General features: G+C 50.2%; 1 protein-coding gene across 2 annotated transcripts in view; it reads left to right on the plus strand.

Moving 5' to 3' along the window:
* The window catches only part of MYO18B (myosin XVIIIB), a 285,467-nt gene that overhangs the window by 9,021 nt on the left and 260,245 nt on the right, over positions 1-16,201 (plus strand). For both annotated transcript variants that reach the window (XM_064367868.1, XM_064367869.1), the window contains exons 2-6: positions 7,156-7,305; positions 9,081-9,241; positions 13,090-14,400; positions 14,949-15,015; positions 15,788-15,900. In XM_064367868.1, coding sequence (XP_064223938.1) covers positions 7,269-7,305; positions 9,081-9,241; positions 13,090-14,400; positions 14,949-15,015; positions 15,788-15,900 — 1,689 coding nt within the window. In that variant the 5' untranslated portion in view covers positions 7,156-7,268. The remainder of the gene's footprint in view (positions 1-7,155; positions 7,306-9,080; positions 9,242-13,089; positions 14,401-14,948; positions 15,016-15,787; positions 15,901-16,201) is intronic.

Genomic DNA, 16,201 nt, shown 5'->3' on the forward strand with positions numbered 1-16,201 from the left:
CCTGCTGCAAGGAAGGAAGGGCAGAAATCTCAGAGTGGAACAGAAAAAATACAGGGATTTAGGCACTTAGGTTATCTTCATCTTCTCCTGTGTGACTGTGATCCAGTTTGTCAACCTCCCTGATCCCAGCTACCACAACCCCTTTGCCATGACTAACACCAAACAGATGCTAAGTAAATATCAGTGTCCCCTGCACACCCTGCCCGACCCCTGAATGTACCTACTTGAGCCAGCTTCCTAGGGTTCCACAACTTGCCACCAGGACATAGGACACCTCTGAGCCCTGGCTTGGCAAGGCTCAGAAATGCCCTATGAGCACCTTACAGATTGGTCTTCTGTTATCACTGCTGTGGAGGCTTGATGGGAAGCTGAGCGTGTGTGGGAGGAGTCAGGCACACCTGGGGACAAGTCTCACCTTGGCTGTCTTGTTGGAGGACCTCAGACAAGTGTCTCAACCCCTCCGAGTCTCTGTCCTGTGGGAGTGATGCCAACTATTGTGGGAATGAAATGTGATCATGGTTTGTAATGTAATCAAATTGAGGTCCAGTAAAAATGGCAGGGTCACGGAGGCAGTTTAGGAGTAAGGGTGTGTATCGGCGCTTGGCACATGGTTGGTTTTCCCTAAGTGTTTGGTGAATTGTCTTGTGCTGGGTCCTGGGCTGGGGTCTTCAGGCCGGTTTTAATCATGGAGTCAAGAGAAAGTGAAAATCTGATTGAGGGAAGTTACTAGGGAGCCAGCACATGCTTGACACGTGGGCATCCTCCCATTGCATGGCTGAGAAAACTGAGGCTCAGAGAGCTCCCTGGGGTCTCAAAGGATGTGAACTCAGGCCATGATAAACATGCTTCCCATTACGTGTGGATGCAGACAGCACAGGGGGACCTTGGAAATCTCTGCCCATAGACTTGCTGCTCTGTCCCTTCTCAGGCACATTTCTAACCATTCATTCATTCATCCATTCACCTACTTATTCATTTGAGAAATATTTAATTTTTATTTTATTTTAATTAGTTATTTTTTTTGGAGACAGAGTCTATCACTGCTACTTGGGCTGGAGAGCAGTGGTGTGATCACAGCTCACTGTAGCCTTGAACTCCTGGGCTTAGGTGATCCTCCTGCTTCAGCCTCCCACATAGCTGCGACCACAAGTGTCTGCCACTACACCTGGCTAATCAAAAAAATTTTTTTAGACATGGGGTCTTGCTATGTTGCCCAGGCTCTTCTCGAACTGTTGGCTTCAAGTGATCCTCCTGCTGTGGTTTCTGGAAGTTGGTATTTCGGGTGTGATCCATTGTGCCTGGACGGACAGATGTTGATTGAAAGCTAAGTATGTGTTAGACTCTGGGACTACAGAAGTGAACAGAACACATGAACATTCTGGCCCTCGTAGGGGCTGTGTTCCCGAGGACGGGAGGTGTGGGACTGGGAGTTAAGCTAAATAGGGGGTGAGCACAGGCTCATCGAGAAGACTTTAAGTAGGTGAAGATGTGAGCCATGAAGGAAAAGCATTTGAGGCAGAGGGAACAGCATGTGCAAAGGCCTTGAGGTGGGAATGTGCCTTGGAGGGTGTATCCTGGAGGTCAGTGCAATTGACAGGAAGGATAGAAGGAGAGAGGTGCTAGGACAGGTGGCCATGGGGCGGGGGCGCTACGAAGACTTGGGAATTTATTCTATGAGACAGGTGCCTTGTTGCAAGGGACGTTGCGGGGTGATGGGGGAAGGCTTGAGGATCCCATGGGACCACTCAGATCCAGTATGTGTATGTGGAACAGTTTCAAGTCATCTGCTGGCTTTGGGGGTTGCCTTTCCTCTCTCCAGCCTCTCTCCCCTCTAAGGGCAGACTTGAGACTTTATATCAGGAATTCCAAGTGTCTATGGCCGCCTCATGGGCTTAAAACAGCAGCTGATGAGGCAGGTGTGTGTGTGGGGCCTGGACCGGAGTGTGGTGATAAGAACATTTGCTTAAATTAAGGCTTGACAAAGCCTCCTCGGAGGGATTGGCTCCCGGCCTTGGGTCAGTGGAGCTGGCCCAGGGCCTCTGAGGGGCAGGACGTGGGGGTGAGGCCCCGCATGGAGTTCCCTCACATTGTCCCCTTCTGCTAAGGCCCTCTGGGTAGGCTGGCAGCCCTAGGGCTAAGGACAGCCCCTATGACAGCCAGGATTCCCCCTGGAGCCCAAAGCTGAGGGTGATTCTTGGGAAGCGGCCACTGACGTGGCCAGGCCTGGGCTGGATGGGAAGGCGGGTGGTGGCGGCCAAGGCAGCCACCTCACGTCAGGCCTATTTATAACGCGGGCTTTGCTCTTTGGTCATGGAGCCTGTGACTCACCCGGGGGCCTCACCGGTGTCTCCCAAGGGGACAGGAGGGGAGGGCATCTTTCCTTCCCTCCTTTCCCCCGGCCCCTCTCCCCTTTTGCCCACTCTCCCAGCTTCTGGTGCCTTTGCAAGCTGGAGAGCTAATCTCATTTGGATGTCCGTCCCCTCCAAATCTCATGTTGAAATGTTATCCCCAGTGTTGGAGGTGGGACCTGGTGGGAGATGTTTGGGTCATGGAGGCGGGTCCCTCATGAATGACTTGATACCCACCCTGGGTTAATCAGTGAGTTCTTACTTTATTTGTTCACGTGAAAGCCGCTTGTTTAAAACAAGTCTGGTACCTCCCTCCCCTCTCTCTTGCTCCCTTTCTCATCATGTGATGCCAGCTCCCCTTCCCCTTCTGCTGTGATTGGAAGCTCCCTGAGGCCTCAGCAGATGCAGGTCCTGGTGCGTGTTTCTTGTACAGCCTGCAGCACTGTGAGACAATTAAACTTTTTTCTTTATAACTTACCCAGCCTTAGATATTCCTTTATAGCAAGACAAGACAGACTAATGCAAAGGCCCATCCTACGGGAAACTTTCTCTTTTTCTTTTCTTCTCTTTTTTTTTTTTTTTTTTTTTTTTAATTTGTTGAGACAGAGTCTTGTTCTGTTGCCCAGGCTGGAGTGCAGTGGCGTGATCTCAGCTCACTGCAACCTCCACTTCCCAGGTTCAAGCAATTCTCCTGCCTCAGCCTCCCGAGTAGCTGGGACTACAGGCGCATGCCACCACACCTGCCTGATTTTGGTATTTTTTAGTAGAGGTGGATTTTCACTGTGTTAGCTAGGATGGTCTCGATCTCCTGACCTTGTGATCTGCCCGCCTTGGCCTCCCAAAGTGCTGGGATTACAGGTGTGAGCCACCTCTCCTGGCCTGTGGGAGACGTTTTCTTAAGGTAAAGACTTGGCTGTTAGCACTTGGACATGCTTCTGTTCCTTCTTGGATCTTTGTATCCTGAAATTTCCTTCCTGCAGGGCTGCATAGGAATGCTGAGGTCTCAGCTAGTGACATGCTGAGAGGCGTGGAATGGCCGGCTCCCAGAATAAAAGCCCTGATTTGTAGCATTTGCCAGTTTGTGTGGTGTAAACGTTCCCATGGCTGCCGTCAAGCTGTGAATTGGGCTTTGCTGAGTCCAGAGTCGGAAAGAGATGTTCACCGTGGACTCTCAGGGGATGACGAGTGGTAGCTTCAGCACAGCAGCCGGGCCCAGCCACGGCCCTTGGCCTCACCAGCTTCCAGGATGTGAAGCTGCCTCAGCAGCCTTCATCCCAACATCTCAAAAATGTACCAGTTTTCTGTATGGGGAGCATTTCATGTCCTCCTTCTAGCTATTTGAAACTATGTATTACTGTTGGCTGGGCACGGTGGCTTACGCCTGTGATCCCAGCACTTTGGGAGGCCAAGGCAGGTGGATCACTTGAGGCCAGGAGTTTAAGGACAGCTTGGCCAACATGGCAAAACCACATCTCTACTGAAAATACAGAAATTAGCTGAGCATGGTGGCATACGCCTTTGATCCCAGCTACTCGGAAGGCTGAGACAGGAGAATCACTTCAACCCAGCAGGCGGAAGTTGCGGTGAGCCGAGATCGTGCCACTGCACTCCAGCCTAGGCAACAGAGCAAGGCTCTGTCTCAAAAAAAAAAAAAAAAAAAAAAAAAAAAACCACACACACACACACAAAACTAGATAATATTATTTTTAACTGTAGTCATCATACAGTGCTGTAGAACACTAGAACTTACAGAAGCTTAACATACACCTCTTATGTGGCATACCATTCTACTGAAGGTATTTAGTCAGGAGAATGAAAATGCATGCCCATTCAAGACTTTTGCATAGTAATTCATAGCGGTTTTCTTTATAATAGCCACCTTCTTCTGATCAAGTCACTGAAGGCAGCTACTTCCAGGCTTATAAGGCCTTAAAGAACTCCTGGTCAGCAGCTGATCTGACAGCTGGGATGGGGGGTGAGCATCTCTCAGGAGGGGTCAGTGAAGCCAGTTTCTCAGAGGGCCAGGCCAACCCAGAGCCAGAAGTGAAAAAAGCCAAAGGCGGAAGAAAGAGACATGTTCCTCCACTCAAGACCACTTCTAGGAAGACCTTGGTATATTTCCTCCCACTTGCTTTTCGGCGGGAAGCCTTTTGTGGCTGTCCAGGTTGGGCAGCTCTGCGTGTGCAGCGTTGTACTCAGTCTTCTTCACTTTGCCGGCTGAGACAAACACCTTCCAGGGTTCCTGCAAATGTTTCCTAAACAACCCTCACACACTGCAGGGCTGGGGATGCGGAAACAGTACAGTCACTTAGGAAAACAGTTGGAAGGTTTCTTTGTTTTTTTTTTTGTTGTTGTTGCTTTTGTTTGTTTTTGAGACCGAGTCTCACTCTATCACCCAGGCTGGAGTGCAGTGGCGCGATCTCAGCTCACTGCAGCCTCCGCCTCCCACGTTCAAGCAATTCTCCCACCTCAGCCTCCCGAGTAGCTGAGACTACAGGCGCCCACCACCACGCCTGGCTAATTTTTGTATTTTTTAGTAGAGACAAGGTTTCACCTTGTTGGCCAGGCTGGTCTCGAACTCCTGACCTCAGATGATGCACCCACCTCAGCGTCCCAAAAGGTTGGGATTACAGGAGTGAGCCACCTCGCCTGGCCAGAAAGTTTCTTTTTTTATAAAAACATTAGACATAAGTTATCATACTACCCAGCAAGTTCACTCAGAGGAATCTACATGACTTTGTAGCAATATTATTTATAATGCCCCTGAAGTGGAAACAGTCTAACTGCTCATCACCTGTTGCATGGATTAAGGAAAAAAAAAAGCAAACAGCGGTCTATTCATGCAATGGAATGCAACTGAGCAATGGAAAGTAATGAGGGACTGACACACACAGGAACGTGGATGAATGTCAAAAACAGTGAAAAAAGTGAAAGGCGTAAATGACTAAACGCTGTGTGATTACATTACAGCAAATGTCCAAAAATGCAAATTTATAGAGACAGAGAGTAGATTTGTGGTTGCCTGGGGCGGGACGGAGGGAACAGCTAGTGACAGTAAACGGGCATGAAGAGTTTTTTTGGGGTGATGAGAATGTTCTAAAGTTAGATTGTGGTGATGATTGCACAACTCTGTAAATTTATTAAAAATCATCAAATTGGCACAAGGAATTAATCTTATGGCATACAAATTATAAATTATGTATTTAAAAACAAATGCCCAAAGGATTATAAATCATTCTACTCTAAAGACACATGCACACGTATGTTTATTGCGGCACTGTTCATAACAGCAAGACTTGGAACCCACCCAAATGCCCATCAATGATAGACTGGATAAAGAAAATGTGGCACATATACACCATGGGATACTATGCAGCCATAAAAAAGTGATGAGTTCATGTCTTTTGCAGGGACATGAATGAAGCTGGAAACCATCATTCTCAGCAAACTGACACAGGAACAGAAAATCAAACACCGCATGTTCTCACTCATAAGTGGGAGTTGAACAATGAGAACACATGGACACAGGGAGGGGAGCATCACACACTGGGGCCTGTTGTGAGGGGTGGGGGGCAAAGGGAGGGAGAGCACTAGGAGAAATACCTAATGTAGATGATGGGCTGTTGGGTGCAGCAAACCACCATAGCATGTATATACCTGTGTAACAAACCTGCACGTTCTGCACATGTACCCCAGAACTTAAAGTGTAATAATAATAAAAAAGTCATATATTTGACTGAGAAGTAACCGGTGTAAGTAAACAAGGAAACATAATAATTATATGTTGATAGAGCAAGTGAAAAATGCTTATTAAATACTCTTCGATGGATTCGTACTGTCACTGCAAATTGGCTGTACTCTAATTTATTTGACATTCTCTAGTTATCGGACATCATGTCTGCTCTTTCAATGCTAAATCAACACGGTGATGAAATTTTCTGGTTTCGGATTACTTCCTCAATCTTGTTTCCCAGAAAAGGGCTTTCTAGGTCAAAAGTTATGAAAATTTGCTAAGGCACTCAATGTGATGACAAATTATGTCTCCAAGCGTGGGACAGACTGAGAGCTATGGTTTCCCACCTTCACCTCATCTTCCAACTACGGAACCAAGTACTCCCTCAACAAAGAAAACCCCATGATTCATGGCGTTAGACGTTAGAACGGTGCTTTCCCTTGAGGAAGTAATGACCAGAAGGGGGCATGAGAGAGTTCCAGGTCTCTGTTCATTTTGTGGGTTGAGATGTGATTTACATAACAGTAAAATGTCCAATCTTAATTGTACAGCTGGGTAAAGTTTTGCATGTCATATACTTGTGCAATCATCCCTCAGATGAAGATATGATGCATTTCCTGAGCCCCAGAAAGTTCCCTCGTGCCCCTTCCCAACCCAAAGTGAACGGCTCTTCTGACCTCCATTACCGTAGATTAGATTTGCCTGTTCTTGAACTTCTTATAAATAAAATTATAATGTTTAAATCTTGATCAGGTGCTAGGTATATCGATGTGTTCTTTCTGGAAGAGCCACTCAGCTATACACTTATGATCATGTATTTTTCTGATTATACGTTATATCTCAATAAAAGTTTGGGGCCAAGGGGAAGAATATTTCAGGGCACTGTTCACACCATGGCCTGCAGTGTCCTGCCTGACCATCCTCGTGGCAGGGGTAGCTGACAGTGCCTGTACCTGGGTGTGCCCATTCCCCCATAGGGTCTTGGTTTGTGGTGTTGGCGGAGGTGGGAGCAGGGCTGTGCCCGTGAGCTAACCTGTCTCTCTCTTCTCTCCCCACTGTGTTCCTGTATGTCAGTCCTGTGTCTGTCCAGCTCATGTGCCGTGTGTGTCTGTAAAGCCTCATTCTGTGCCGTCTGGCAGGGAGCTCCATCTCATCTCATCATCTCACGGCCCTGGCACTGCCTCAGCATGGCCATCTCATCACGCCTCGCCCTGTGGGAGCAGAAGGAAAGTAACACTCATGGCTGGGGCTGCAGCCATCTGCAGGGACTGAATCGACCCTCGGGAGACAAATCCAACCTTTCCCGCCTTGAGCGGGGAGTCTGACATCAAGCCCATCTTGTAGCATGTGCAATCCCACCTTCAGGCTTCTCCTAGCCAGCTCGGTTAGCCTAGCCTTGGCCTTTCCAATCCAGCTGGCCACTACTGGCTACACCCTTGGCTCCCTCCAGGGCTGCCTGGTCGTTTTCTGTTCCAGGTGGTGGTGGGGAAATGAGGGCAGACCAGCTGTCCCAGCTCGACCCTCATGGCAGCTCTGATGAGCACTGGGGTTTGGATGGGAGGAGGGGCACATGGGGGGCAGAGGCAGAGCTGTCGGAGGCCAGGTTTATGCCACAGGGGTGGTTTGCTCTGGTCCCTGCCTTCGGGCACCAGAGAGAACTGGAAATGGGCTCTCCTCCCCCAGATATCCCTTCTTCCCCTTCCGTGTTTTTCATGATTGGCTATTAAGGGCTGACTCTTTCTAAGATGGCTGTTACCTCCTGCACCCCCACTCCACCTTGTGCATGTGATTTGATGAGTTGGAGGTGGAAGTGTGGGAGGGCGAGAAGCTTCTTTCTGGGCCCCTGACCCTCCCAGCCTGGTCTGGGGGTAGCAGCTAAAATGGCATTGGAAGCTGCAGAGTGTGCCTTAAGACTGTCTCTCACTTATGAAGTGACTTTCAGTCCCACATCAGGAAGGAATAAAGGGGAATGTGACGTTGATGTGGGCCCCGCAGCACATGCCCCTGCTTCTCTGTTCCTGGGCAGAGGTCTGCATCCACCAGCTTCATCCCAAGGCCTTGTCTCCCGGCCTTTCCTATCTCCTTTGAATGCCCCCTTTATCAGCTGGGCTGCAGACAGCATGTCTTTCCCACGTATGCACAGAGGACCTTGATAAGGAGGTTATTTTAAACCAGTATGGAGCTCTTCCATATAAAGTGCTGATGACTCTTTTTTCTTCTCATGGGCTGTCAGTGATGCAGGCTAAAGACACGCTTCAGTCGGCCATAGCCAGTCCCATGCCTCAGCCTCTAAGTCGCTGTGGCCAACAGAGGGGTCTCAGCTGCACCATAAGTCCAGCCAGTGCTGGCCTCGGCCATATTTCTGGGGGTGAAATACCAGGGTCCAACCTGCTTGTTATGGGACCCAGTATTGGAGAATTCTGGCTGCCCAGGTCCTGGTTTAAGGACCAGCAGGAAGCCACAGCACGGTGTCAGTTGAGTGGGTTGGAGCTGCAAGGTCAGATCCTTATATAAATCATGGCCATCAGCCTGTCCCTATCTCACCACGTTCCTGGTGCACAGTAAGTGATTAACTGATTCATCTATTATATTAACTATAAGCCGAGGGAGACCAGGAGAGTGTGGATGATTCCCTGTGATCCCTCCCTTTCTGGAAACTGGAAAAGCTCCTTTCAGAGCAGGTCCTCCCAGAAATGGGCATGTCCCATGGCAAGGAAGGGAACCAGCAGCCTTGACCATGCAAATAACTATCACCAGGCAGAAATCACGTTGACCCGCAGAATTCCTGGCTGCCCCCACATTCCATTTTCATGCGCTGTCTCGGGGACCCCCCCCGAGCCCTGCTGGGCCTCACCTGCTTGGCTGTGGCTTCTCATACATGGGCTTGGTCATGTATGTCCTCCTCGGCCCCCTCCAGGCTCCATCACACATTTTTTGAAGGACAGCTTGCTCCTGCTCTTGGACTCACTGAGCTCTCTCCTTCCTTGCTTCTGCAAAACAGATTCGGGAAGAGGACAAGAGCCCTCCGCCGTCCTCGCCCCCTCCCCTTTTCTCTGTCATCCCAGGGGGCTTCATCAAGCAACTGGTCCGGGAGACTGAAAAAGAGGCCAAGGAAGCAAGACAGAGGAAACGGTCAGCTCTCGCCTCTCCAGAACGAGAGGTAAGGGGTTCCCAAGAAGTGGGACCAGATGCCTTTCCATACCCATCATTCTGTCTTGTGAGCTTCCTCGGAGCCATCCATTGGTCATCCTGCCTTTGCTCCTGCTATCCTGGCTTTGAGGCATGTCCTTTATTCAACCTGATCTACTGAGCTCTTATACATCCTTCAAAACCCAGCTCAAATAGCGCATCTCTGGAAGGTTCTCCCATTGCCTTCCTTCCTCTGAATCCTGCTGCACCTTCTATGCCTGTCTTAATTGTGGTTGGTTGGCATAGTACTTACTGGATTATATAAGTTATTTGACTAGGAATTCAGTCCCACATATGCCTGCACCTGTCCGATGAATGACTTTGATGCATTAGAGGGGTCCTCAAGCAGCTGAACAGCAGCAGCTGCTGAAATACCCCTGCCAAGTCTTTGTTGGGGAGGTCGATAGGGAGGACAGGCTCTGTTCTCACTCTTGCCTGACCTAAGGCATAAGTGAGGGCCAAAGTTGACCCCAGCAGGCTGTTGTTAGGTTATGATGAAATACTACTATGTGCTGCTTATCACCAGACAATGCTTCTTTGCTGCTCATGGCTCATTTGATACCCTGTGCAGCAATGCGGGTGGGTGGGATTCTACCCATTTATTAGAGGTGGAGACTGAGGTGAAAAGAAGTCAAGTGATTTACCCAAAGTCATGAAACCAGATAGAGGCAGAGCAAAGGGGAGATGCTGTGTGTTTTCCTTTCTCACAAGATGCCTGGGAAAGGACCAGTCTGGTGAGTGAGGTGGCCAGGGTAGTGCCACAGAGACCTGGGGGGAAAGGGTTCCATGAGATTGTAAGCAGTCCTGGTGTCACTGTGAGCAAGTTAAGAGGCAGAGCTGAGCCATGGATGAGGACAAACTGTCACTGCTGGGCCTGGATGGAGACTCAGAGCCAAGATGCAGGATGGCTCTGAGCCTCAGCCCACAGCAGGTGGCTGGACCATGGGCCAAGATATTCCTGGGACTGGAGCAAGGGAGCCTCAGGACATGTTCCCACAAGGCAGCAAGCTCTGCTTGGTTCCTGCCAATTTAATTTTCTTGTCCCAATCAATAAATAACTCGGTACACGCTTGCCTTGTCCCAGCACTACTGTTTCATTTGATCCTCACCTAACCCTTGCAAGAAGCCATTAGGATCCATCCCATTTTGCAGGAATGGAAAACAAGGCTTGGGGAGGTGACCTGGTTTTCCTAAGGCTACCCAGCCAATGAGGGACAGGGAGAGGCTGGAATAACACTGGACTGGAAAGTAACCCCTATTGAATGTCAAGGAGATCTAGATTTCTAGCTCTGGCCCTGCCACTTTTTGTGGTCCTGGCTCAACCTCTTTCCCTTTCTTGGCCTCAGTTTACTCACCTGTAAAAATGTGCTATGAGTTTCTTATTGGCCCCAGTGATTCTAGAGGTGCTGTTTCCTCTATATGCTAAGAAGGGTGCAGGGCGGGGGCACTAAAGACTTTGATGACTTTGAAGATCCAAAGGAAGAGAATTCATGGGCATATGGAGGTGGGGTGAGAGGGAGGAGGATGTCACTGGTTATCTTGTTTGGCCCACCCCATGTTACTGTCTCCTCTGTGGTGGTTGGTTAAAAGTAAGGTACTGACTTACTTTTCAATATGGTGTACACAGTGGTGAGATTTGCCAAGTGAAGTCAATCCCTTTCCAAGGCTATGCCCTGCCTTGCCCCAGAAGGTCAGGAGGAGCCACTTGGCCATGGGTTCCGGAGCCGTGTTGCTGAGCTCCAGCTGCACCTCATAATCACCCAGGGAGTCACAACCCAGGCCGACTCAATCAGACTGGGAATAAGGTCAAGGCATTAAAGTTTTCTTCAGTGTCCCAGGAGATTCCAGAGAGACCTAGAGAAAAAAGGTTATCTAATATGCAGCAGTTGAGGGCACTGGCTTTAGAGTCAGAGAGAACTGGCTTTACATTTCACCTTTGTAGCTGGGTCACCTTATATGTTTGCATCTGCTTCTTTGCTTGTAGGATGGGTAGAACTTCAGAATCTGCCCCAGTTGTTCCTTAGGAGGATTAAGTAGGAGATTGCATGATGGTGATATAGGGCTTATTGCAAAGAAGGCACAAATGATAGACATTATTATTATCATCATTATTACAAAGATGAAGATAGAGACCTTGCTGTGGCATTGTCTACCTACAACAGGAGAGAGACACAAAAGCCAGAATAAAATGCAGAAGGTGGCCATGCTGTGACTGGTGTACTAGCACAGTGCTCTGGGACTTTGTGAAAGCTTGGAACAATATGAAGTCTTCAGGCAAAGATGTATAGAGGGGAGATAGAGATATTTGAGCTGGGTATAGAAGTGGACAAGTGAAGAGGGGAAAGGACACTCCAGGCAGTAAGCTCAGCATAGGCAACCGCCTGGAAGCAGGGAAGGGTCAGGTGGGAGAAGAGGCTTGTACAGTTCATACATGGGAACAGTAGGGACAATATGATCAGATTGGAGGCTGGGGTTCCTTGTTGAGGAGTTTGAACATCCAATGGTGGTGCCAAATGATTTTCCTGTAAGTTGTAGGCAACTACCTGAATCTTTTGATCAGGTTTAAAATGGCTGGCAGCAAATTGAAGGGACAGCAGTTCACAGGCTGTGACAATGGCCCAGGTGAGGGATAGCAGACATGGGTTTGGAAAAAGAGACACGGATGTGAAGCTTTGCAGGGTGGAATCAACATGCCCCTGGGACTGGAATGAATGTAAGAGGAGGGTGAGAGTCCCAGATTCCCAGGCTTGGGTGTCTGTGAGGCTGTGCTAGCATTGTCCAAGATGGAAGAACCCAGGCTGGGGATGGTGGTGAAGCAAGACATCAAGGTGGAACTTGCTTTTGAGGTTGAGGTCTTTTTCTGCAGAGATGGAGGTACAGCTGGACCTGTGAGCTCTTCAGGCCACAGCCAGGCTGCTTTGAGGGTGAAGTTCTGAGCAAGGCTAAAATCACAAGGCAGAGAAAAGGCCTGGGAATGGAGCAGGCAGTGAAAACCCCTTGGGTGTTATGCAGCCACAAATGTCTATGTCAGGCAAGAGCGGAGGACCCCAGGGGCAGAAACCAGGGTCCTCAGCTGCTATGGGGAGTGTGATATGGGGACCAGGGCAGTGGAAGTAGCAGCATCTCAGTGTGTACCTCTCTCTATGATCTCCAAAGAGCATTTCCACATTTCATCCTATAAAAGATCTGGATGGTCAGATGGTGTCTACCTGTACCGGGGAAAACCGAAGCCCAGAGAGAAGAGATGGTGGAGACAGAGAGAGGAAGTCTAGCTGGAGAGTGTTGGAGCCAAGATGAGAACAGGTCCTCTAGTGACAGGCTCTGGGTCCTTTCCCAGATCCCCTACTGGCCCAGGAAGAATCCAGGCAGAAATAACAACAGTAGTAGCAGCAGCTACTGTTACTGCAGACACACTATGTGTTGGGCTTAGTTTCTATATATTATCACAAATTCTCACACCCACCCTGCAAGGTAGCCTTTTATCATCCTCATTTTATTGATTAAAAAACAGAGTCAGAGAGCAGAAGTCACTTAACTAAGGTCACACAGCTACAGAGTGTCAGAGTCAGGAGTTGAACTTGGTTCTGTTGGGCTCCGAAGTCCACTCTCCTTCCACTCCATCACTTAACGTTGAGCAGCTGGGCCAAGGTCTAGGGTGTTGGGCTTGGCCATGCCTGTTGGATTTGGAGGTGCTCGAGCATCTGTGGAAGGATGAATGGAGACGTGAACAATTAAATGAATGAATGAATGCGTGAGTGAACGATAAAGCTGTCGGGTCAGCAAGCAGCTATGCAGGCATGGTTGTGGTTTCTCTCCTAGACCCCAGAAATTCCCATCAGCGAACCCAACAGCAAGTCCAGCGGTGACAGCAGACCTGGAAGCCAGCAGATCTCTCAGGAAAACCAGTCAAGCTCTCCTGGGAGCTCGAACATTCTGGGCAAGGCGAGTGAGGGGGCCAGCAGCCCCGACCCTGAGCGGATGACCAGTATCAATGGTGAGAAGGCCCAGGAGCTGGGCTCCAGTGCGACACCAGCCAAAAAGACCCTCTCCTTCAAGAGGGGCGTGAGGAGGGGTGATGTATTGTTGATGGTGGCCAAGCTGGACCCGGACTCAGCCAAGCCAGAGAGGACTCATTCCCATGACACCTCCTCTTGCAAAACCCCATCCCCAGCCACAGACCCTGGAAAGGAAAAGAAAGGGGAGACCTCTAGGACTCCTTGTGACCCCCAGGCCAGCACTGAGACCTTGGCCCCAAAAGCTGAGAAGACCAGGACTGGGGGTCTTGGTGGCCCAGGCCAAGGAACGGCGGCACTGAAAAAAGGCGAAAAGGGTCAGAGCACAGTAGGGAAGGCGGGTGGGGCCCCCAAGACCCAAGAGCTGAAAGAGGGTGAGCCCCAGGGCAAAGGCAGCCAGGGGACCAGGCCCCCAGCCCAAGGGCCCAGCGAGGGGCTGCAAGCCGGGACAGCAGAGAAGGAGGGAGGGGAGCCCACAAACACGGTGGAGAAGGGGGATGTCTCCAAGGACGTAGGGAGTGAAGGGAAGCTTGTTAGGCCCCAAATTCCAGGCAGAAAGTGGGGAGGTTTCCTGGGAAGAAGGAGTAAGTGGGATGGTCCCCAGAATAAGGACAAAGAAGAGGTGCTGTTAAGTAAGGGAGGGAAGACAGGTGAGCCTCAGACCCAGACGGAGAAGACGAGCCAAGTGCAGGGCAAGTCGGGCGACGATCTGAGAATGGGAGAGAAAGCAGGTGAGCTTCGGAGCTCAACTGGGAGGGCAGGTGAGTCCTGGGATAAGAAGGAAAAGATGGGGCAGCCCCAGGGTAAGTCTGGGAAGGCAGGTGAAGCTCGGAGTTGGATTAAGAAGGGCTGCGAAGCCCCAAACGAGGTGAGCACAATGGTGGAGCCGCCAGCAGCTGCGGGGAAGGGAGGCTGGCCAGGAAGCCGTGGGCAGGAAGTAGAGGAGCCCTGCTTGAGAGCAGATGACAGGGCTGGTGCCCTGGAGACAGAGCCGGAAGGACTCAGCCAGCCTCCTCTGGAGAAGGATGCAGAAAGGCCTCGGATACCGAAGGATAACCAAGACGGGCCGGCCCCACAGGAGGCAGGCAAAGGAGGCCACAGCAGAGACGCAGACCAGGTGACGGGGCTGCAGCTCTGGGAGCGGGGAGGGGCAGATGGGGCCCTTCACAGACAGAGGGATGGGAAAGATCTGCCCCCAGGGATGGACAAAGGGTGGGCAGGGAATTGGAGAGGACTGGCTGGGACTGGCAGGCACCTAGAGGAGATGACGGGCACTTCCTTCGAGAGCGGAGATCTGGAGGTTTCCATTGCACCTGCCCTGGGGTGGAATTCCCCACAGAGTGAGGGAAGGTCTCCAAAATGTGAGGTGTCTCCTCGTGGCTGACATGGTGGAGCTTGCTTATAATGTCACACGACAGCTCTCAAACTTGGGATGGCATAAAGAGCAGATGGTTAAAAATGCAGATTCCTGGGGCCAGCCATGGAGAAAGGCCGGGCGTGGGGCCCAGGAATCTGCATTTAAACAAGCACCCTCCCTCTCTCGTTCTCCCCCAGGAGATTCTGATTTAGATGGCCACAGACCACACTGTGAGAAACCCCCATGTAAGGTGGAAGGTGGGCAGTGGTGTCATTAGCTGGTTTAATTTACGTCATCTTTGTCCTCAGGCTCCTGAGGACAGATGGTATGAGGCAGAGAAAGTCTGGCTGGCTCAGAAGGACGGATTTACCCTTGGTAAGTAGGGGTGTTAGTACCTTTGGAGGGTCCCCCTACTGCTGCCAATCATATGTTCCAGGTCCTGAGTACACTTTGGGGATAAGGAGGGGAGAGGAGCAGTGGAGACTGTCTTTCAAAGGCATTTGTGTCTTGATAATGTGTTATTTACCTGTAACTCATTATTTACTTACAATGAGTTATTTACTGGAACTCATTTGTACACCAAGCGTGCTTGCTTCCTATGGTGTTCTTTGAGGAACCCAGAGTCTGGTACAAGGGGGCCAATAGATTTGATCTCATGAGCCTACTTTTGTCGACTGGTTGTGGCTGATCGCTGCACTCTACTGAGAAGTGATTCTGAGTCCCAGTCCAAACACGGCTGGGAAGAGGCTTGATTAGTGATGTCTGCCATGGGCACTGGATGGGCAGGTGGCAGCTTGTATGCCATCATCTGCCATTCCAAGTCTGTGTATGAGATAGGTCAGTGTACCCAACCATCTGGGTGCCTACTTTGTGCCTGGCACTGTGCTAGCTGGTAAAAGCCTAAGGTGAGTCAGACTTAGCCTGGACTTAGAGGATTTGGGGTCACAACTTAGAAAGCTCCATGCAAACAGACCCCAAATGTAAAAGATGCAGCCTCTTTCTGACCTGTCCTAAGCCTCCTCCCAAGCTTGCTGGCCCTGCTCAGAGCCTCTTTTATCTCCTCTCCTCGCCTCTTTTCCCCTTCCCCTCCCACTCCCTCTTCCCTTCCCACCCCCTCCCCTTCCACCTTCTCTCTCTGGGATGCCAGCTACGGTGCTAAAGCCAGATGAGGGAACAGCAGATTTGCCAGCAGGAAGGGTGAGACTTTGCATTGATGCTGACAAAACCGTCACTGAGGTGGATGAGGAGCATGTCCATAGGGTAAGTCCCCTGTCCTGCTGCCCCCCAGTTCCATACCCTCCTTCCCCACCCCTGCAAGAGGTTTCCTTGTACCTGACTACAAATACCATTTTGGCTTGATGCCTTGGAGGGAGTTATAGTGAAGAACCCCACTGAACTCATTGCTCTATTGGAGGGATACTGTTAGGGGGTCATTCACTCTGTCCTGTGATTTCCCTTAATGAGGACACATCAAGGGACATGTTTGTCAGGTCTTGGTACTGGGAGTTCTTCTGATAGACCCAAGAAAATGACAGCTTTTGATTTTATAAATATTGGAAAT

The sequence above is a fragment of the Aotus nancymaae genome, unplaced genomic scaffold (assembly GCF_030222135.1).
Source record: "Aotus nancymaae isolate 86718 unplaced genomic scaffold, 86718_ANA_hifiasm-v0.15.2.pri h1tg000076l, whole genome shotgun sequence".
NCBI classification, from domain to species: Eukaryota; Metazoa; Chordata; class Mammalia; order Primates; family Aotidae; genus Aotus; species Aotus nancymaae.